The sequence below is a fragment of the Pongo abelii genome, chromosome 20 (assembly GCF_028885655.2).
Source record: "Pongo abelii isolate AG06213 chromosome 20, NHGRI_mPonAbe1-v2.0_pri, whole genome shotgun sequence".
Lineage (NCBI taxonomy): Eukaryota > Metazoa > Chordata > Mammalia > Primates > Hominidae > Pongo > Pongo abelii.
The window spans coordinates 63,905,719-63,929,451 of record NC_072005.2 but is presented as its reverse complement, the minus strand read 5'-3'; the positions used below and the strand labels follow the sequence as shown (position 1 = coordinate 63,929,451).

The 23,733-nt window shown below is 44.6% G+C and overlaps 1 protein-coding gene, 1 long non-coding RNA gene and 1 pseudogene across 4 annotated transcripts in view; 1 reads left to right on the top strand and 2 right to left on the bottom strand.

Annotated features, from left to right (window-relative positions):
• Positions 1–2,150, bottom strand: part of ZNF264 (zinc finger protein 264) — a 30,879-nt gene extending 28,729 nt beyond the window's left edge. Inside the window, exon 1 of one of the 3 annotated variants that reach the window (XM_024238194.3) lies at positions 1,674–2,150. In XM_024238194.3, coding sequence (XP_024093962.2) covers positions 1,674–1,706 — 33 coding nt within the window. In that variant the 5' untranslated portion in view covers positions 1,707–2,150. The remainder of the gene's footprint in view (positions 1–1,673) is intronic. The other 2 variants (XM_024238195.3, XM_063719769.1) reach the window with 2 other exon arrangements.
• On the top strand, positions 2,135–20,858 carry LOC129052039 (uncharacterized). Its single transcript, XR_008516748.2, has 3 exons — positions 2,135–2,357; positions 17,734–17,785; positions 20,523–20,858. It is a non-coding gene; the product is annotated as an uncharacterized LOC129052039 (long non-coding RNA).
• LOC100451181 (small ribosomal subunit protein mS39-like) lies at positions 15,301–18,067 on the bottom strand (annotated as a pseudogene).
• Positions 20,859–23,733: the final 2,875 nt, after the last annotated feature.

Here is a 23,733-nt window from a genome sequence, read left to right as displayed (position 1 = left end):
TAAGGGCTCTAAAACGATAGGGAAATGGGGAAATGGTAATAATAGCAATAATGGTTACAACAGCAGTACCTGAGTCTCACTGGTCCAGCTAGGTGCCTGCCCCATGTTGAAGGCTTCACATCCTGTGTTAACACAGAGACTAGAACTTCCTAGCTCCAAATACTTGAAACTGACACTTGACAGCTCTTACCTCAAAGATAGCATTTCATTTCTCTGAGCCTTGATTTCTGGATCAATACAATAACACTTCCCACCAGTAACAGTTGTTAAATTTAAAGTATTCAACGCTCAGTGTGCTCTGGGATTTTTATTAATCCTTCCACAGCCCCTGCAGTCAACACCATCATCACCTTCACAGTCAGCGACTTCATGCTAAGGAAGCGCTATCAATTCACCCAGTCACACATCTCACCACCATAGATAGGATCTAAACATGGGGTTACTATGATTCACGGTCTAACAGTGTAACTCCAACACTCCCCCAACATCAAAGCAAATCTAATGAGATGAAGTTATAAGCATTTCCACTCATTTCTGACATTAAGTCCATTTCAATTAGCCCTGAAAAACGTATCTGTGGGCCGGGCATGGTGGCTCATGCGTGTAATCCCAGCACTTTGGGAGGTCGAGGTGGGCGGATCGCTTGAGGCCAGGAGTTGAAGACCAGCCTGGCAAATATGGTGAAACCCAGTCTCTACTAAAAATACAAAGATCAGCCAGGTGTGGTAGTGCATGCCTGTAATCCCAACTACTCAGGAGGCTGGGGCAGGGGAATTGCTTGAACCTGGGAGGCAGAGACTGCAGTGAGCTAAGATTGCACCACTGTACTCCAGCCTGGGCGACAGAGCGAGACCCTGTCTCAAAACAAAAAAAAAGTATGCGAACACAGGCACAAAAAGCTCAGCATTCCTCACTGACCCCACAGAGCGGCACTGGAAGGGCTGCATCTACTTGGGGAACGACAGGCTCCAGACCAGCTTCCCATGCTCTCTGGGATCTCCCTGGGTCTCCCAGATCCCCCAAGGAAATTCCACAATGAACCAACCATCGGCCTCTTTCCTTGCTGGGTTCCGACAGAACTTGTCTCTGACGCCAGGATACTTTGGGGCCACGGAACAGGAGCGGCCAAGAATAATGCAGGCTGTAGCGATGAGAGTAAGGGCATCTGACTGGCCACAATGTCTGCAGTAGTTGCGGATGGCTAGAACATCCAGGAAAAGACCACACACTCTTGCCCTCCACGTCTCAGCGGCCGCAGGAAAACCATGGCAACCTTACACACCCTCCTGAGCCTTCTTAAACATACAATATACCGTGTCTCTGCTCGCGCATTTGTCGGCCTGCTACTGCCCTGCCCTCCCCTTCCCCCCTCAGGCCCCCAATTCATGCTGGAATGAGACCTGGTCCACCAGAGGATGCTTGAAGGCCAAGGATGATGGGAGTCCCCAGAGGAAGCATCATTCACTCAACAACCTACGGAGCTCCTTCTAGTAGGCCCAACAATCCTTAGGGCCAGGTATAAATTAAGTAGCAAACCAGCTCCACACACCAAAGCGAACGACGACTGCGAAGACAAATCCAGGGGATACCTGGGCTCCCACCCACTTCGGGAACCGCCTCAGCGCCTCAGCGCTGGCAAGGAAGCGGCAACCGCGAAGCCACCGTCCACTCACCTGGGCCCGGTCCGTCAGCACCGCTGCCGCCATCACGTCACCCCCTGGGCCGCAGAGCTGGGACAGAGGAGCCCCGGGCGGCCTGACGGACCCCACCTGTGCCCGGCCCTGGCCGGTTGCCCGGGGCTTCCAGGCGCGCTCAGGGCCGCCGCCTCCTCGGTAGCAACGGCGTTCCAGACGCAGGGCCGCCGCCTCCTCGGTGGCAACCGCGTTCCAGACCCAGGGCGCCGCCCCTGGCGACCGCCGGGCTGAAGGGCGGGGGAGGAGAGACCGTAGCTTGACGGCGACCCAGGAACAAACCCGCGGAAGGGGTCAGGCTCGTACAAAGGTGCGGCGGGGACTCCTATCCTACTCTCCTGCTCTGTCCTGACTAGGTACCTGCAAAGCGGCCCCGACCGGGGCCCTCAGTGGCTACAGACTTCTCCAGACAGAAGAGCAGAGGAAAATGGCGTCCGCAGCGAGCAACCCGGAAGTCCCGCCCCCACCGGCGTGAGCCGTCGGAAACGTCCCCGTCCTAGGCCGTCATTGGCCCAGCTCCCGCCGTACGCATAATGCACAGCCTTCTAAGTAGTGTAGTTTTCCTCATGTGTTCAACAGTGGGAGGAACGCTTCACCGCGCAAGTTTTCCTCCCAGGGAAAGGCACTCCAGGACCTGAGGAGACGCTCCAGACCCACCTCTTTACGGTGGGCACAACTCGAGGGGAAGGATGGAGGGAGGGAACCGAGGGGCAAGGGTTACATTGCATTCTTCTCTCGGGAAAATCGGAGCTCGGGAGACAGGCGATTTCCTTCAGGTCAGGGCACAGGCAAAGGCGCAGAACTGGGTCCTCAGCTCGCCTGGCGACTGACCCCCTTTCAGATCCCTCCTCCCCGGATCATCATCTTGGAAGACACAAAAAAGCCGAATGATCATCTGGAAGCCCTGCCCCGACACGTTGTGTGCGCCAACTGCCCTCTTTTGGGCCTTCTTTGGACCAGCACAGCCTCCACGTGATGCAGGGAGTCATGTATTTGGCCCAGACCACACAAAAAGTGGATTTGCCCACTTCTGAGGTGGGGAGGCTGCAAGTGGAGGAGGCTCGGAGGCTCAGGATCGTTAGTTTGAAATGTCTACAGAACCACAAAGTATCACTGTCACAGGCAATTCAACTTATGACTGAATGTTGGAAGAAGGTTTGAGCATGAATATATGAATTTAGGAGTTACCTTACACTGTTATTTCAAGTCATGATACTGAGTGAGACCATCAAGGCAATGCATGTAGATGGAGAAGAAAATATACAGAGCATGAGCCAGGGACCAAGTCTACATCATTAAATGGTTGATGACAATATTACCAGAAAGGCCAGGTCCTTGCATCTAGATCCTGCTGCTTGCTGCACAGAAGGCCAATCAGCAAGACAATGAGCATTGTCAGGGATGAAGGCTTTATTCAGTGCTGCAGCTGAGGAAAATGGGAGATCAATCTCAAATCCCTTTCCTCAACTGACTTAAAACTAGGGGTTTATACATCAGGGAAGAAGTGTAACTATGTTTGAGAAAACAGGAATTAGGAAGGGGTAGGGAAGAGGAATGGGTCAACAGGCAGCAGATGGTCAGTTAGGCAATCATGATGGGTAAGGGGTGTAGCATCTTGTTTTTCCAGATATGGTAATCCAGTAAGTTTCAGTTTCTTTATACTATCTGGGAGGCCTGATGCTTGGTTTCCTGAGAAAGGAAATCAGATAAGACAAAAGTGTCTTGAGTTTTAGGAAGGGGAGGCTCAATGTCTATAATGTGTTGATTCAAAAGAAACCATAAATATCAGTTCTATGGGACATTGGAGCTGGTTTCAGTTCCCGGTTTCTATTTATCAATTCCTCAATCATGGGGAATCTGGATGTGATCTTTCTGGCTGCTTTATGCTGAGGAGGGGTATTGTGGGTGGCTGCATACCATAGATGACCATGTGGCCACTCAGATTAACTCAAAGGTTAATCTAACACTATAGTTTTCTTTTCTTTCTTTCTTTCTTTTTTTTTTTTTTTGAGACAGAGTTTTGTTCTTTCACCTAGGCTGGAGTGCAGTGGCACGATCTCCGCTCACTGCAACCTCTGCCTCCTAGGTTCAAGCGATCCTCCTGCCTCAGCTTCCCGAGTAGCTGGGATTACAGGTGCCCACCACCACGCCTGGCTAATTTTTGTATTTTTAGTAGAGATGGGGTTTCACCATGTTGGCCAGGCTGGTCTCGAACTCCTGACCTCATGATCTGCCCACCTCAGCCTCCCAAAGTGCTGGGATTACAGGCGTGAGCCACTGCACCTGGCAGCACTATAGTTTTCTTTGGAAACACAGTTTTTCTCTGTCTAGTCCCTGACTTCCATCAAAGGCAAATCACAGCAGGAACAACTTACCTGGAAAACAAGCTTCAGTCCCACCATACTTATCCAAAGTACAGCAAGAATCACTGTTTACACAATTCCTCCTAAATTGGCTTTGCTGGAACCCCTCATAAGGAATCTCTCAGACTCAACACCCAAAGACCTCTTAAGCCCAGCCAAAGATCTGTCTGCATCTGCAAATACCTGCATGAATTGGGTGAAACTCGTTTTTCTTGAGGCTGCAAAACATCTTGAGGTTTCTGGGCCTATCAGAAAATGACACTGTATTTACTACAGGCCAGGAACCCCACAAAGGAACTGTGTACACAAGATATGAGGCCAGTCCTTCCAAGGGCTCCCATCAGCTCCATAAAGTGAGTCTTTTTTTTGTTTGTTTTTGAGACACAGTCTCGCTGTGTCACCCAGGCTGGAGTGCAGTGGCGTGATGTCAGCTGACTGCAAGCTCTGCCTTCTGGGTTCACGCCATTCTCCTGCCTCAGCCTCCCGAGTAGGTGGGACTACAGGCGCCTGCCATCACACCCGGCTAATTTTTTATATTTTTAGTAGAGATGGGGTTTCACCATGTTAGCCAGGATGGTCTCGATCTCCTGACCTCGTGATCCACCCGCCTCAGCCTCCCAAAGTGCTGGGATTACAGGCATGATCCACCGCACCTGGCCCATAAAGTCAGTCTTAATTCCTCAAAGCAGTCTCGCATAGTTAAAAATATGCCATTCCTGTCAAAGCCTTGGGAAAATACCCAGTGCCTACAATTGTGTTATAAAATAATATGGATTTTAAAAAATATAGATAGGGTCTTGCTTGTTTACCCAGACTGGAGTGTAGTGGCATGATCATAGCTCACTACAGCCTCAAACTCCTGGGCTCAAGCGATCCTCCTGCCTCAGCCTCCCAAGTAGCTAGAAAACAGATTCTTATTGAACATATGCTACACCTAGCTAGAAAACAGATTCTTATTGAACATATGCAAACAACCACATTGCCATGAATTAAGAATATTCACAAATAGTTTCTGAATTCTGGAGAAATCAGGCAGAGAGAGAAATAGCCCTCAAATTTTGTTTACAAATGTATATTCAATTGTTAAAGGCTATAAATAGCTGGAAAGAAAAAAAAGTTTCATAGAGACAGAAAGTAGATTTACAAAAAAAGTTCTCCTGACTCAAAAACAAAACAAAAAGAATCAGCAATGTTTCAAACACACACAAAAAATAATAAAATAAATTCAGTACTTGAAATAAATCTCTGTGTTTGTGTGTGTGTGTTCCATTTCTCCCTAATTCCATTTCTCAACTGCATGAATCCTTAACTCATGAAAGACACTTTTTACCCTCTTGGCTCCACAGTTAATGGAGAAAAAAAAAATCATCAACAGTGACTTCTAAGATGGCTTAATATACTATATAATAAAATATTTTTATTTATCATGAAATAAAATAGTACAGTCCATGAAACTCCTGCTCTGCTTCATATGGCATAAACATATGTATACATAATTATATATTTTATGAATATATCAGCCTTCTAATTAGAGTCCTGGAAGTTTTCTCTCTAGGCCAATAGGACAATCTCCAAAGTTACCAGAAACTTGAATTCAAGTGTTCTTTTTATGAACTCTCCCAAAGAAGCCCTGAACTGTAGCTGACTGTAAGCCACCTTTGGAGAAGACTCAGTCAAACAATAATTGTGGATGACAAAAGTCTTAGGACAACCATAGTTAAAAAAACAATGGACAAGGAAATTTGGTTATTTCTGTGACAAACGACTATGACAAATGTACTTTTCTCAAGTTTTAAGAGTGGGAGGGTCAATTTCTAGGTTCAGTCAAAAGAAACCACAAACATCAGTTCTATGGGACAATTGGGTTGGTTTTAACAAGAAACTGACAAGCTCACATTAGGAGTTCTAACTGTCCTCCCAGAAAGGTATATTAAGCAATCTTAGAAGTCACTATTGATGATTTTTATTTTCCATTAACTGTGGAGTCAAGAGGATAAAAAGTATCTTTCATGAGTTAAGGATTCACGCAGTTGAGAAATGGTATTAGGGAGAAATGGAATACACACGCACGCACACACACACACACACACACACACACATTTTATTGCAACAAATGGGGGTGGTGTGCGGTGGCTCATGCCTGTAATCCAAGCACTTTGGGAGACTGAGGAAGGAGGATTGCTTGAGTGTAGGAGATCGGTCAGAGTGGTGGGAGAAGCTATAAGAAAAGGACGCAAACCTTCTGAAAGGTCAGAAGTCTCTGCATAGCTTCGGGGGAGAATAAGCTGAAAGCAGCTGTTCTCTTACTCTGAGGCAGAGGGCAAGGAGTAGGTACAAGGAAGTGTAGGGGAATTTAACATAAACAGGCTTGTTTACTTATGTTAACTAGGAACCAACATTTGATCATTCACGAGTGAGGCTGCCCCCAAAAGGGGGAACAATAATGTTAATTACCCACAGACTGTGTTGGCTCCAGGCTTTTGGCATTATGTCTGTACTGAATAAAAGCAAGCAGTCCCAGCTTATCGAGACTGCTCACTCTTCAGCAGTCCCCTAGCTGCTCTTACACTATATTCCTGTGTCTGAGTACTCCTTTCATCCATCGCTCAGCCAGGGTCTACAGGACGGACCCGGCTCTTGAGGCCAGGAGTTAAGAGACTAGCCTGTGCAGCATAGTGAGACCATTCCTCTACAACATATATATATTTTTTAAGACAGAGTCTCGCACTGTCACCTGGGCTGGTATGCAGTGTTTCAATCTTGGCTCACTGCAACCTCCACCTCCTGGGTTCAAGCAATTCTCCTGCCTCAGCCTCCCGAGTAGCTAGGATTACAGGTGCCCGCCACCGTGCCTGGCTAATTTTTTATATTTTTTAGTAGAGATGGGGTTTCACTGTGTTGGCCAGGCTGGTCTTGAACTCCTGACCTCATGATCCGCCCACCTTGGCCTCCCAAAGTGCTGGGATTACAGGTGTGAGCCACCCACCTTGCCTACAATAAAAATAAAAAAAAAAGATGGAAAAAGAAATGGGCTATGTGATTGCAGGGACAGGCCAGTCCCAAATCTGTAGGCTAGAGGTCAGGCCAGCAGAATTGAAACGTGGACAGAAGCTGAAGGTGCCGTCTTGAGGCAGAATTTCTTCCCCAGGGAACCCTATTTTTCTCTTAAGGCCTTTCAACTGATTAGATAAGAACCACCTACATTTATCAAAATAACTGATTGTAGATGTTAACCATTTCTACGAAATACCTTCATAACAATACCCTGGTCAGTGTTTAATACAATTTCTGGGTAGTACAGCCTAAACAAGTTTACACATATATTTGGCAATCATACTCTACTCCTTGTCACCTTAAACCATCTTTAATCTTCAAATAAATACAGTAAAAAAGGCTTATTTTGGCTGGGTGCGGTGGCTCACACATGTAATCCCAGTACTTTGGGAGGCTGAGGTGGGTGGATCACTTGAAGTGAGAAGTTCGAGACCATCCTGGCAAACATGGGGAAGTCTCTACTAAAAATACAAAATTAGCCAGGTGTGGTGGCACACACCTGTAATCCCAGCTAGTCAGGAGGCTGAGGCAGGAGAATCACTTGAACCCAGGAGGCAGAGGTTGCAGTAAGCTGGGATCGGGCCACTGCACTCCAGCCTGGCGACAGAGCGAGACTCCGTTTCAAAGGAAAAAAAAAGATTAAAAAAAATAGTGATGGGGGTCTTAATATGTTGCCCAAGCTGGTCTTGAATTCCTGGCCTCAAGCAATCTTCTCATGTTGGCTTCCCAAAGTGCTGGGATTACAGGCGTGAGCCACAGCACCCAGCCCTGGATATTATATGCTTGCTTTAAAGCCTGTGGCAGGAAATCCACTTCCTACCCCACATGGCTCAGGAAATCCACATGGCTCAGCCCCTCATCTCCCTATAGACTTTGATCTATGTCACATTCTAAATAAGCTGTTTCCTGATCATTGTAATGAAAATTGCAAACAACTCCGCAAACTCTGACACCCTGATCCACCTTACTCTCCTTTTCCTTCTTTTTGTCATAGCACTGATTAACTTATCATGTCTATTTGTTTATTATAATTATTGTTTATTTTCTGACTTTTCGTCCAGAATGTTAGCTCCATGAGGGTAAGGGTCAGTGATGATTTTGTTCACTGCTGGATCCTAAGTTTTTGTTTTTTTTTGTTTTTTTTAATTGAGACAGGGTCTTGCTCCGTCACCCAGGCTGGAGTGCAGTGGCGCGACCTCAGTTCACCGCAGCCTTGATCTCCCAGGCTCAATCGATCCTACCACCTTAGCCTCCCAAGTAGCTGGGACTACTTGCAGCTATGCCACCATGCTCGGCTAATTTTTATTTTTATTTTTGTAGATGGGCTTTTGCCATATTGCCCAGGCTGGTCTCAAACTCCTGGGCTCAAGCAATCTGCCCATCTCAGCCTCTCTAAGTGCTGGGATTGCACGTGTGATCCACCATCCCTGGCCTGTATCTCTAGTCTTTTAAACCATGTCTGGCACACAGCAGACACACTAGAGATATCTCAGTAAGATCTAATGGAACCCTGGCTCACAATCTTGAAAAATGATGGACTGAAAAACTCTCTCTGGGAAGCCAAGGCAGAAAGATTGCTTGAGGCCAGGAGTTTGAGATCAGCCTGGGTAACATAGTGAGACACCATCTCTACAAAAAAATTAAAAAGTAGCTGGGTATGGTGGTGCACAACTGTTGTCCCAGTAACTCAGGAGGCTGAGGCTGGAGGATTGCTTGAGCTTAGGAGGTTGAGGCTGCTGTGAGCTGTGATGGTGCCACTGTATTCCAGACTGGGTGACAGAGGGAGATGCTGTCTCAAAAAAAAAAAACAAAAAAACAAAAAAAAAACATTAAGAGCTGAGCATGGTTGCTCACACCTGTAATCCCCAAAACTTGGGAAGCTGAGGTGGGAGGATCACTTGAGCCCAGGAATTTCAGGCTGCAGTGAGCAATGATCCTGCCACTGCACTCCAGCCCAGGCAACACAGCAAGCCCCCAACTCTTAAAAAATTTTTAAAATGAAAAAAATTGTATTGAAGTTATCTTTGTTACTTTTGTATTTTACATGTGTGTTGCTGCTTTGCATAAGCTTATATTTAGGATGTCAAAAGGCTTAAGATAATCTGATTTATTAAATGTGTAAGTCTTACTAGGTTTACGAGAGTAGCTCAAGGGTGTTTTTATTTTATTAAAGGTCATTCTGCTGCCCAGGATGTAGTTGCAGTGGAGTGACCATAGTTTTCTGCAGCCTTGACTTTTTTTTTTTTTTTTTTTTTTTTTTGAGATGGAGCGTCTCTCTGTCGCCCAGGCTGGAGTGCAGTGGCGTGATCTTGGCTCACTGCAACTTCTGCTTCCTGGTTCAAGCGATTCTCCTGCCCCAGCCTCCCGAGTAGCTAGGATTACAGGCATCTGCCACCATGCCTGGCTAATTTTTTTGTATTTTTAGTAGACATGGGGCTTCACCATGTTGGCCAGGCTGGTCTCAAACTCCTGATTTCGTGACTCACGCACCTCGGCCTCCCAAAGTGCTGGGATTACAGGCATGAGCCACCATGCCCAGCCAACTTTTTAGGCCGAAGCAATCCTCCTACCTAACCCTCCCAAGTAGATGGGAATGTGGGTGTGTACCACCATGCCCAGCTAATTTATTTTTTAATTTTTTGTAAAGACAGGTTCTTGCCATGTTGCCCAGTCTGGTCTTGAACTCCTGGGCTCGAGTGATCCTCCCACCTCAGCCTCCCAAAGTGTTGGGATTACAGGCATGAGCCACCCACACTTGGCAGCTTAAGAGTTTAAAAACGACATTATAAGACTTTGCAAGAGGCCAGGCGTGGTGGCTCACGCCTATAATCCCAGCACTTTGGGAGGCCAAGGTCAAGGTGAGAGGATCCCTTGAGCCCAGAAGCTCAAGATCATCCTTGGCAACATAGCGAGACCCCATCTCTACAAAAAAAAAAAAAAAAAAGAAGAAGAAGAAAAAAGACTTATAAGTCTGTCATGTTAGACGTTTGAAGAGTTGAGAGAACCTATTGTCCTGTTTGTACAACAACTTTGAAATATTTACCAGGACCCACAAATGATATCAGTATTCAGTAAGTAAATTTCAACTATCAAATGTATAAACCAATTGAACACTGACCCAAAAACAAAGAAAAGTAAATGACTTTAACGGAAAAATACTAAATCTATAAATGATTTTTATGCTTGTTTGTTATCTTTGAGGATTTAAGGAAAAATGATTTTTCTACATAAATTTAATGCTCTCAATATTAATTATAACTCAACTAAGAAACGATGTTTTTTGGCTGGGCATGGTGGCTCACGCCTGTAATCCCAGCACTTTGGTAGGCCGAGGTGGGTGGATCATGAGGTCAGGAGATCGAGACCATCCTGGTTAACACGGTGAAACCCCGTCTCTACTAAAAATACTAAAAAGTAGCCAGGTGTGGTGGCGGGCACCTGTAGTCCCAGCTACTTGGGAGGCTGAGGCAGGAGAATGGTGTGAACCCGGGAGGCGGAGCTTGCAGTGAGCCAAGATTGCACCACTGCACTCCAGCCTGGGCGACAGAGCGAGACTCCGTCTCAAAAAAAAAAAAAAAGAAACGATGTTTTTCCCACATCCCCTCAGACCCCAGAAACTCCATTGACATCTGGCAACATAAGAAACACTCAAAACATATGAGCTCAATTTAAAAAATGAGTCTCAGAACTTTTGATTTCTCAATTTTCTCATCTGAAAAAGTAGAGGTAGAAATCTCCACTTTAGGTTTTTTGTTTTTAATTTTTCAAATTTTGTTTGGAATGTTAAATAAAAAGGGCTTGGCACCTGCCTGGAAAATAATAAATGATATTTATATTCCTTGGTGCCTTAAAAGTCTGGGGGTTGGGGGAGGAACAGAGTCCTAGCATCCCCAAATGTGTGTGTCCACCTCCAAAACTGGTGCAGGTACAACTTAAAGCCTCCAAACTTTACAAGCGCTAACAATCTCAAAGACTCAATTGCACTCCTCCTGGAGCATGATGGAGCCAGGCAAGCAATGGGTCAGTGTCATGGTCCAGGGATCATTTAGCAAAATCTAGAGACATTTTTCACTAACACATATTTGGGATGGGAGGTGCTACTGGTGTTGATGGTGTTGTGATACCTCAGTTCTTGTCTTCTTAGTTTAAAAGAACTTAAATAAGAATCACACAGCAAGAGATGGAGCACAGAGTAATTTATTGTAAAGCAAAAAGAATATCTTGAAAATTAGGTGAAAAATAGACAATACACCCTGAGAGAGAGAATTCAGGCTGGGGTGCTCCTAAGGATTAGACAGCAAAGACTGGTGCTAGGGGATTCCCTTTATGGGAGACTTCCATGATTATTCATGAGGAGGTGGGAAAGAGGTGTTACTAGTAAGCATGTTCTGGGTGCTCCTCTGGGTGCACATGTGCAGTAGCTGTACACGCTTGTTCATACGTCACATGTCACATGTGCAGTAGCTGTACACACTTGTTCATACGTCGCATGTCTCATTAACATCTTAAATCTCCACCCGTGGGTGTGTTTTTTACTTTTTTTTTTTTTTTTTGAGACGGAGTTTTGCTCGTCGCCCAGGCTGGAGTGCAGTGGTGTGATCTCGGCTCACTGCAACCTCCACCTCCCGGGTTCAAGCAATTCTCCTGCCTCAGCCTCCTGAATAGCTGGGACTACAGGCATGTGCCACCACGCCAGCTAATTTTGTATTTTTAGTAGAGATGGGGTTTCTCCATGTTGGTCAGGCTGATCTCAAACTCCCGACCTCAGGTGATCTGCCCACCTCAGCCTCCCAAAGTGCTGGGATTATAGACGTGAGCCACCGTGCCCGGCCTGTTTTTTACTATTATAATGAGCAAAGGGTGTCCGAGGAAAGGTAAAATCAAAGTGCACATGTTCCTACAGGGGAAATTCCCTGCTGAAGAAAGCTTTGCTTGAATGAGCTGACCTACCATTCGAATGCTGAGGCTTATTGTGTTGATTGTATGGACACCCTGGTTGCTGTCCCGAGGACATGATCACTCCTTGACTACCTATCCTGCCTCACTGGTATGTACTAAAAAGAGGCCAGTGATGCTGTTAAAGTTCTTAAATTTCACAGGATGTCCCACCGCAACCAAAAATTATCCATCCCGTGATATCAATAGTGCCAAGATTGAGAAACTCTGCATTAAACGAAAGTAACAAGAAAGGATTGGCTGGGTGCGGTGGCTCACGCCTGTAATCCCAGCACTTTGGTAGGCTGAGGTGGGCGGACCACCTGAGGTCGGGAGTTCGAGACCAGCCTGGCTAACACGGTGAAACCCCATCTCTACTAAAAATACAAAAAATGAGCCAGGTGTGGTGGCACTTGCCTGTAGTCCTAGCTACTCGGGAGGCTGAGGCAGAAGAATCGCTTGAACCCGGGAGGCAGAGGTTGCAGTGAGCCTAGATCACGCCACTGCACTCCAGCCTGGTGACAGAGCAAGACTCCATCTCAAAACAAAAACAAAACAAACAAAAAAACCCAAAAGGGTTAGGTAAGGAGAAGCAGATCAGAGTTTAGGGCTCTAGGCTACTCAATGGTATCTTTAAAACCTTCTTTCTTTTTCTTTTCTTTTCTTTCTTTTTATTTTATTTATTTATTTATTTATTTTGTCACCCAAACTGGAGTGCAGTGGCACGATCATGGCTCACTGCAGCCTCTGCCTCCCAGGCTTAAGCGATCCTCCCACCTCAGCTTGCAGAGTAGCTGGAACTACAGGCGCCTACCACCACACCTGGCCAATTTTTTTGTGGGGGGGTATTTTTTGTAGAGACAGGGTTCTGCCATGTTGCCTAGGCTGGTTTCAAACTCCTAAACTCAGGCAATCCACCCGTCTTGGTCTCCTAGATTTCTGGGATTATAGGCGTGAGCCACTGTGCCTGGCTAAAACCTTATTTATTGACATCTTCCCCTCTAATTAAACCTGCACATTAGAAACAAATTTCTTTTTCTTTTTTTTTTTTTTTTTGAGATGGAGTCTCACTCTGTCGCCCAGGCTGGAGTGCAGTGGTGCCATCTCGGCTCACTGCAAGCTCCGCCTCCCGGGTTCATGCCATTCTCCTGCCTCAGCCTCCCGAGTAGCTGGGACTACAGGCGCCCACCACCATGCCCAGCTATTTTTTTTTTTTTTTTTTTTAGTAGAGACTGGGTTTCACCATGTTAGCCAGGATGGTCTCGATCTCCTGACCTCGTAATCCATCTGCCTCGGCCTCCCAAAGTGCTGGGATTACAGGCGTGAGCCACCGCACCTGGCCAACACATTTATTTTTCTAAACCCATTACTCTCATCTGTCAGATTATTTTTATCGTGTCAGCCCTCCAAACCCATCCAAACTACAGCCAGGACATATCTAAATGTAATGGTTCTACTTTTCTAGTTTCAGTTCTTTCTTACATAGACAAAGACACATGCACAGAGCAACACTGGTATTAGAGGAGCATGGCATCTATATTAGTCTGTTTTCACACTGCTATGAAGACCTACCCGACACTGGGTAATTTATAAAGAAAAGAGGTTTGACTCACAGTTCTGCATGGCAAGGGAAGCCTGGGGAAACTTACAATCATGGCGGAAGGTAAAACAGGCACATCTTACATGGTAGCAGGTAAGAGAAGTGAGAGCCAGGTGAAGGGGGAAGCCCCTTATGAAACCATCAGATCTCATGAGAACTCACTATCGTCAGAACAGTAAGGGGGAAACCATCCCCATGATTCAATTATCTCCTCCTGGCCCTGCCCTTGCCACATGGGGATTATTACAATTCAAGGTGAGATTTCCGTGGGGACACAGAGCCAAACCATATCACCATCCTTTTTCCAGCATCTGGTTTATTGTGGTGTTTTGACTGGTAGACCTTCATTTTACTCAATAAGCATTTGGGGATGCAGAGTTTTCCCTGATCATCAAACTTGGCTTTTGTTTGCCCTTTGACTAAGTCTGATGCACTGTTCCTTACACTGTTACCTTGCTACTAATAATGGACATTATGCTATTGTATAAGTCTCCCTTTACAGCTTCATTAAAAAAAATTAAAATTGCATAGAAGTACACATATACACACAAACGAGAGATGTAGAGAACTGGTTAAATCTAAATAAGGCCTACAGATTGTAGCAATGTCAATTTCCTGGTTTTAACATTGTGCTATATAAAGATGTCATCATTTGAATAAGCTGGATGAAGAATACACAGAACTCTGCACTATTTTTTATAATTTCTGCAACTCTATAGGAATTATTTTTAAAATCTAAAAATGCAAATAAAAAGGCACTATTTTAATTTCCAAATGTTTATAAATGTTCCCACTCTTTTTTTTACATTAATTACAACATTTATTTAAAGTCATTTTACCAGTTGTGCAGGCTAAACTGCCAATATCCTGTTTAGTCATTCCTAAGATGCATTATTTCTGACATGGAAATATCCTGAAATTAGGAAACTATTGACCCAATACCACTTGTGATAAAACTGCATGAACACCTTTCTAAGATGAAGGACCAGCATCACAGCAGCACATCAGGCCAACAAAGGCAGAAGCCCAGCAGCAGGGAGAGGGCAATCACACGAGGATGGCAGCAGGGAGAGGGTAGTCACATGAGGATGGCAGCACGAGGTCAGCTCACCAACATTGTAGGTGTGCAGGCTTATCCTGATGACAAGAGCCATGGACCTCACCATGTGTCTGTAAACGGCAATTTTTTTGTTTGTTTGTTTTATTTTTTTTTGAGACAGAGTCTCGCTCTGTTGTCCAGGCTGGAGTGCCGTGGCACAAACTCGGCTCACTGCAAGCTCCGCCTCCCGGGTTCACGCCATTCTCCTGCCTCAGCCTCTCGAGTAGCTGAGACTACAGGCACCCGCCACCACGCCCGGCTAATTTTTTTTGTATTTTTTAGTAGAGACGGGGTTTCACCGTGTTAGCCAGGATGGTCTTGATCTCCTGACCTCGTGATCCGCCTGCCTCGGCCTCCCAAAATGCTGGAATTACAGGAGTGAGCCACTGCATCTGGCCTGAAAACGGCAATGTTGCTACTTAAATGCTAAACCTTTAATGGTGTATTAATAGACAGTTATTAAGTAGCAAATTAGGAGCTTAAATCTACATAAGTCAGCTGTGTACTGACTGTCTCTCACAGTAACAAATTCACCCAATCTGTATCTTGTCTTCTTTGTAACAATGTTAAATATTGGCATATCTCGCTCTCAGGTGTGATTCCAGCAGCTGTGCTGAGGCCGTTGCTGCTCCTGAATCTCCACTTTCATTTGCCTTCACTGGTGTCACTGTCGCTGTCACTGCTGCTGTCAGTATCACTGTCACTGGTCAATGCAGTGAAGCTGCCTAGGGCTTCCTTTTGTTCCTGGTTGATTGCAAAGTCAGTCATTACTCTCTGGGTGAGGCCCTCACAAATAGGTAAGCTGAAGGCACTTGCCAGCTCTACTGCCTCAATGGCCTGGGAAGGGCTGTTAGACACTCTTGCACTGTCCATAAACTCATTCAGCAACTCATTTCTAGGGATCTTATTATACTTCCTAAAAAGCCCCAACATTTTCCAGGCTTCCTGGATTCTCCCAGCCCTTAAAAAGAGGACAGCTGGCCGGGTGCAGTGGCTCATGTAGGTAATCCCAGCACTTTGGGAGGCCGAGGCGGGTGGATCACCTGAGGTCAGGAGCTCGAGACAGCCTGGCCAACATGGCGAAATGCTGTCTCTACTAAAAAGACAAAAATTAGCCAGCATAGTGGTGGACACCTGTAATCCCAGCTACTCAGGAGGCTGAGGCAGGAGAATCGCTTAAACCTGGGAGGCAGAGGTTGTAGTGAGCTGAGACCACGCCATTGCATGCCAGCCTGGGTGACAAGAGTGAAACTCCGTCCCCCCCAGCAAAAAAAAAGACAGCTATACAGTTGAAACAGATAGCTGGCCAATTCAGAGCAGTGTGTCTGACAGGCTGGCTTTCATACGTAGATTTGATATCAGCAGCACAGTCAGCAAATGCCACCTGAAGCTCTGGTGGGTGCTTATCCATTGCCATGAGTGTCAGGATCTCTTCTCTCAGGTTGTTGCAGAAAGTGTGACCATATTCTTTACTATCTTTCCAAATATGAGTAATCACTTCTAGCCAGTTGGCCACATCCAATGCTTGGAGATCTATCAACGTTTGGGAGTGGGGAAAGAAGGCTGAAGGTATCAGGTCCTCATACCACTTCAAGGTGACATCAACTCATTCCATTAGACAAATCAAATTGAAGAACATGGAATAATAGGAATTATGCCGTTTATCAGGTCCAATGAATTTTCAGTTGTCTCTGGTATTTAAAAGGCCACGTAGCCGGGTGCAGTGGCTCACGCCTGTAATCCCAGTAGTTTGGCAGGCCGAGATGGGCAGATCATGAGGTCAGGAGATCGAGACCATCCTGGCTAACACTGTGAAACCCCATCTCTACTAAAAATACAAAAAAATTAGCCAGGCATGGTGGTGGGCGCCTGTAGTCCCAGCTACTCGGGAGGCTGAGGCAGGAGAATGGCGTGAACCCGGGAGGCAGAGCTTGTAGTGAGGCGAGATCGCGCCACTGCACTCCAGCCTGGGCGACAGAGTGAGATTCCGCCTCAAAAAAAAAAAAAAAAAAAGCCGTGTATTTGCTAGGCAAGTTCTAGATCTCTGAGAGATGAGGATACTCTCATGGCTGACTGAAAAAACTTATCATCATCCAGGTCCTTTGGAGGAAAATCTCTTTCCCTTTAATTCATTCATTATATCATAGATGATGAAAGATGATCCCTTTGAAGGGCTTCCAGGCTGATAAAACAGCTGAATAATATGGTGATATGTTGCAAGCGAGGGTTCTATTCTGATGGCTTTCATTTCACGTAGAATCTGTAAGGCTGGCAATCCTGCAAGTACATAAAATCTTCAGAGACATTTCAGAATGGTATTAAAAGTCTGTAGATTTGGTTTCACCTTCTGTGCAACCATTTGTCTTAGCAGCTCCAGTATATTATTCCATTCTTCCTCAAATTTCTTATTTATCACCAATACTGTTGCTTCAATCACTGCATTAAATGTGTATACACCAGCACAGAGTCTGTTGTTTAGTAACTCAGTGTACAGGTTTAATGCCTGCTCATAAGCTTGGTGCTTCACCATTCCTCGGATCACTGTGCAATAGGAATGTGCATTTTTCTCTGGCATCAGAGAAAAGATTCTCTCAGCGTTATTTTTTGCTCACCAGGTAACTCCAAACTGATGACCAGCTTTCCTCCTAGACCGCTTATTATTTTCCTCTTCCAATTCTTTTGACTGTTCAGTTTGTTGAAAATGATAATCAGTTGAGGGCTCCTGGTCACCATAGTAACACAATAAATCTGAGAGACTATATGTTGTTCCAAGAGACACCGTGGTTCCTGCTTGCAAAAGCTGATCAAACATGTCCACAGAGGCTTTGACTTATCTGAGCTTGATTCGTTCCTTGAGGGTGGCTTCACTTATGTCTTTGATCTGAGGTTCAAAGTACTCAGGCATTAAACATAGTATATGAGGTTCAGCTATGTCCTTCTGAAAATATTTGGTGTATGAATTAATAATGACCTTGGCCATATTCTCCCCAGATTTCTTTGCCAGTAAAAATGAACGAGATTCTGAAGAGGATGTTGGTATGAGGTAAGGATTATCTTGAAATGCGCTAGGTACAGCCATGGGAACCCTGTTTACTGTGAATGCAAGAGCCTGAAGAATGGCTACTTTATCCCAAGTTTTCTTTTTTGGAATTACTACTGCTTCAATCCCTGTTATATCAGTTCCTTCAATATTTGAGAGGGTTGCACTTCCAGAATAAAATCTGCAGCTATGTGCCTGTTCACACAGACCTGCCGGCTGACCCGTCAATGGCTGGTCAAGCCTGCTGCAGAGCCCCAGCCAGTGAACAGCAGCTACAGCTGCCATCTTTGGCTTCTCTGCCAAGTGTTCCCACTCTTACACAATCACTCAACATCCCATTTCTGACACCACATCTAAAGCAAAAAAACCAACTGTTCTTTTCTTTCAACTCACTCAAAACAGAACATTTGTGTGACCAAATGAGTGGAGGTTTTTTCATCCATCCCAGTTCTCCAGGAGACACCAGTAGGTGTCCTATAATTCAAATCTGACACTATCTACTTGAAGGAAGTGTCACATCCCATAGGTTGAGGACTAAGTCCCATAAAATTGCCCTTCACTTCAGATGCCAATCACAATCACCTGGTTGTGGCCTGTGCTTTTGACCAACTACATTAGAATTGGGGTTCCCACAACCCCCTAGAACTCATTTCTAGAATGGCTCATAGAACTCGGGGAAACACTTTGCTTATGTTTACTGTTTTATAATAAAAGATATCACAAAGGATACAAACAAACAGTCAGATAGAAAAGATACACAGGGCAAAGTATGTGAGAAGAGGTGTGGAGCTTCCATGCCCTCTCCAGGAACACTTAATGTGTTCAGCAATCTGGAAAGCTAAAATCTTGTTGTCCAAGAGTTTTTATAGAGCTTCATGTCAAGCCACCCCACCCCTTCCCCTTCACAGAGGTTGGTGGGTGGGACTGAAAGTTCCAACTCTCTAATCTTTCTGGTGACCAGCTTCATCTTGAGGCTGTCTAGGGTCTCCACCCTAAGCCATCTCATTGGTATAAACTGAGATGTGATCAAAAAGTCATTAAAAATAACAAAAGACATTTCAACACACAGGAAATTCCAAAGGTTTTAGGAGCTCTGTGATAGAAATCAGAAAGTCAAGCCTACTTGAGTTTGGAGAGGCTAATGCTGGGTAGTGTGAGCACCAATACAATGAGATAAATGGATTATAATGCAGCAGAGAAAAATCATCCACTCCATGTGGCTTCTAAAATAATTAACTAACTTAAAAAGGATGGGATGGTTCGGGCGCAGTGGCTCAAGCCTGTAATCTCAACACTTTGGGAGGCTGAGGGGGGTGGATCACCTGAGGTGGGCGGGGCGAGGTGGCTCACGCCTGTAATCTCAACACTTTGGGAGGCCGAGGGGGGTGGATCACCTGAGGTCAGGAGTTTGAGACCAGCCTGGCCAACATGGTGAAACCCCATCTCTACTAAAAAAAAACAAAAACAAAAACAAAAACAAACCCCAAAAAACAAAATTAGCTGGGTGTGGTAGCACATGCCTGTAGTCTCAGCTACTTGGGAGGCTGAGACAGGAGAATCACTTGAACTCCAGAGGCGAAGGCTGCAGTGAGCCGAGATCGCGCCACCGCACTCCAGCCTGGACAACAAGAGTGAGACTCTTTCTCAAAAAAAAAAAAAAAGATCCCCACAAGCAGTGATCACAGATTTGGGGAAGAATCATCAACAGAGGCTAAAACTAGAGGGTGAAGTGGGGGGACTTAATATTATTCAGACATTGCAAAGAATTGACCCACAGATTACTTATTAATTACAAAGAAGAAAGAGTGGAGAGATCTAGTAGATACCATCTTAACCAAATAGTCAAAATTCAAATCTCCCAAATGGACAAAGTGTATACTTAGGTGCCTCCTTATATGACATAACATCATTGGCAATTCTGGGGCAAAATAAATGTGTTCATTGAATTATTGTTGGAACTTTGGAAAAGGTATACATTTTTGAAAGTAAATAATTTGTCCTTCAAATCTCCAATATACTGAATACCTGATATTGGGCAAATTACATGTCTTCCTGGGCCTCAGTTTCCTCATATTGAAAATATGGAGATAATATTATTACTTGCTTGCTCAATTGTAAGGTTTACAAAAAGAAAATACATAGTTAATAACTCAGGGCTCGGTAAATGTTTGCTATTTGGAATAAACTGATGGGAGGCTACATGCAATTTCTACTTACCCCTTTAGCATGAAGATACTAAAAAAAAAATTGTTTTAATGTTAATACTGGTCAGCTGTGCCTGAATTCCTTTTTTTTTGAGACGGAGTCTTGCTCTGTCGCCGAGGCTGGAGTGGCAGTGGCACGATCTTGGCTCACTGCAACCTACACCTCCCGGGTTAAAGCAATTCTCCTGCCTCAGCCTCCTGAGTAGCTGGGACTACATGCACCCGCCACCACGCCCAGCTAATTTTTGTATTTTTAGTAGAGACGGGGTTTCACCGTGTTGGCCAGGCTGGTCTCGAACTCCTGACCTCAGGTGATCCACCCACCTCGGCCTCCGAAAATGCTGGGATTACAGGCATGAGCCACCGCGCCCGACCTGTGCCTGAATTTCAAAGAGAGGAGGGTAAAATGAGGCATGTCCCATCTCCTTCCTATCACGACCGAACTAGTGTTTCAGGTTAAGTTTGCCATGCTCTTAGCTGAGAGGAGGGGTCCATTCAGTTGGCTGGGAGCTTAGAATTTGATTTTTCGTTTACAGCTCTGTGATTCACCCGGGAGAGATGCAATTAGGACAGCAGTAGAGAAGCGAACCCGGACAGCAACGCCTCCCAGCACTACCTGACATCCACCGCTCTGGCAGGGCGACCACGCGGCCGGGGCCCTCCGGGAAGCAGCCTTAATCTCCGCCCGACCGCAGGTCTCGGGCCACGCAGTGCTAACAGCCGCGGGAGGCGGACCCAAACGTCAGCGGTCCCCAAATACAGGACCCTACCTTGCTCTGGCATCTCACCAGCCCTCCCTGCCGCCACTGAGCGCAGCGAAGGGGACCAGCCCGGCGCGCCCCGCCCCCTCGCGCGCCCCGCCCCCTCGCGCGCCCCGCCCCCCTCGCGCGCCCCGCCCCCCTCGCGCCCCCCGCCCCCCCTCGCGCCCCCCGCCCCCCCTCGCGCCCCCCGCCCCCCCTCGCGCCCCCCGCCCCCCCTCGCGCCCCCCGCCCCCAGCCCGGGGACGCATTTCCTTTGCCTGCACCCAAGCCGGTAAAAGGACAGACGTGGCGTCTCAAGGCGCCTGCGCCCAGCAGGTTGCAGGCCCCACTCTCCCAGGTAGACCAACATACTTGCGGAGCCGCACAGAGAGGTGAGGCTGAAAAGAGGTACCGGTGATGATATCCGGGCTTTTGAGGGCACGGAATTGAAAACTGGAGTGAAACATACAAATAAAAGGAAATAAAACCTCATCAAGTTTTCTTTGTGTTGCTGATGGTGTAGCACAGGTCAGATACTCTCCCTGCAGAAAGGTCAGGTCAGGAATTTAGGATGCAGGATGACTGCTGATTCTTCCCGAGAGGCACTACCTGTGTGCACTGTTGGCCTCCCTTCTCCACGACTTCACCTGCATATCTATGTACAATTTTAAAGGTTCTCGATATGGAATTGGAAATGGAATCCTGTGTCTTTTGGTAAACATTTACTAAAAGGCATCACATCTTGTTCTCCGTTTTCAGGAAGTTCACTCCTCCTTGTCAGTACTTTGACTAGACAATTAAAATAAACATAGATCCAATTTAGAAGAATGCTATAAAGATACAAAAAACTTACAAACAAAATATTATTTTAAAATACTGAATTAAGAAAACACTTGCAGGACATAGGACAAATGCAGCATAATATTTAAGTCTCAAAGAAATGTTCTACTTAAGAAAGAAGCAAAGAATCTGAAAGCTAATAAAAGAAAAATAAAATATGGCAAATACATTTGATTAAACGTGTTCAAGCACGCTAGCTCTCAAATTAAAAATAAAACAATGAGATATTATTTCCAGCTCTAAGATTTATAATGATTGATAATTTGATGGCTGGGCATGGTAGCTCATGCATTTACTCTCAGAGCACTTTTGGAGCCCTAGAGGGTAAGATTGCTTGAGCCCAGTAGTTGGAGGCTGCAGTGAGCCATGGTTGCACCACTGCATTCCAGCCTGGGCGACAGAGCAAGACCCTCTCAAAACAAATAAATAAATAAACAAATAAATACAATTTAAAAAAGAAAGAAAAATATTTTAAATAACTAAACTGAAACAGGTCAGGGTCACTGGTCTCATTGTCTAAGGTGTTATCTAAGCTCGTGGTCTCATGACCAAGAAAATTAAGGAGTATGGACACAAACAGTGAGGTTGGATCAAAAATAGAAGCAGAGAGTAAAATGGTGGTTGCCAGGGGCTTGGGTGAAGGGGAAATGGGGAAATGTTGGTCAAGAAGTACAAATTTTCAGTTTTGCAAGACAAATAAGTTTTGGAGATTTAAGGTACATAGTGACATTATTTGACATATGTACATTGTGACATTATGTGACGTAGTTAACAAATTAGAAAAAAAATTTGTAAATGGGATGTTCAGAAATGAAAAAAACAATACTACTTGACATTTGCTAAGAGGATAGATTTTTATTTTTTGCTACAAGGATAGATCTTAAGTGTTCTTCTGCATGGGGGAGAAAAGGATTTTTTTTAAATAGTGTTCTGACCACACACACACACACACACACACACACACACAAAGGGTATAATTTGAGGTGGTTAATACATCAATCAGCTTGATTTGATTATAGTAACCATATCATATTATATGTGTATATAAAAATTCAAATTGTATATTTAAAATATATATCTTTTTTGTCAACTGTACCTCAATAAAGCTAAAAAGTAAATACAAGGTCCAGGGCGGTGGCTCACACCTGTAATCCTAGCACTTTGGGAGGCTGAGGCAGGTGGATCACCTGAGGTCAGTAGTTCGAGACCAGCCTGGCCAATATGGTGAAACCCCATCTCTACTAAAAATACAAAAAATTAGCCAGACATGGTGGCAGATGCCTGTAATCCCAGCTACTCAGGAGCCTGAGGCAGGAGAATCACTTGAATCTGGGAGGCAGAGGTTGCAGTGAGCTGAGATCACCCCACTGCACTTCAGCCTGGGCAACAAGAGTGAAACACTGTCTCAAAAAAATAAAAAGTAAATACAATATTTAATTGGAGTAAATATAATATAATGTAACATATATGCACACACACAAAGGGTGTGATTTGAGGTGGTAAATACATCAATCAGCTTGATTTGATTATGGTAATTATATCATATGTGTATTTCAAAATTCAAATTGTATATTTAAAATATATATAATTTATATCATTTTTGTCAACTGTACCTCAATAAAGCTAAAAAGTAAACACAATATTTAATTGGAGTAAATATAATATAATGTAATATATATGTACACACACACAAAGGGTGTGATTTGAGGTGGTAAATACATCAATCAGCTTGATTTGATTATGGTAATTGAATCTGGGATTCAATTATATGTGTATATCAAAATTCAAATTGTATATTTAAATATATATCATTTTTGTCAACTGTACCTCAATAAAGCTAAAAAGTAAATACAATATTTAACTGGAGTAAATATAATATAATGTAATATATCTGTTATATAGTATATCAATATTATATTGTTTATTAATATTATATATTAATATAATATATTTAATGATAATATATTATAATGAATATTCAATATTGTGTCAATTAATTTGAAGCACATTTATAATTGTAATATCTATGTTCAAGTAGATGTACATATAATTTATATCAAAATATAAACATCAATATAAACAAACAGCAGAAAATTCTGCTCTAGATTTCCAGACAAATTTGGTGAAAAAATATTGTGATGAAATGTCATATATAGAAAAGAAAAAC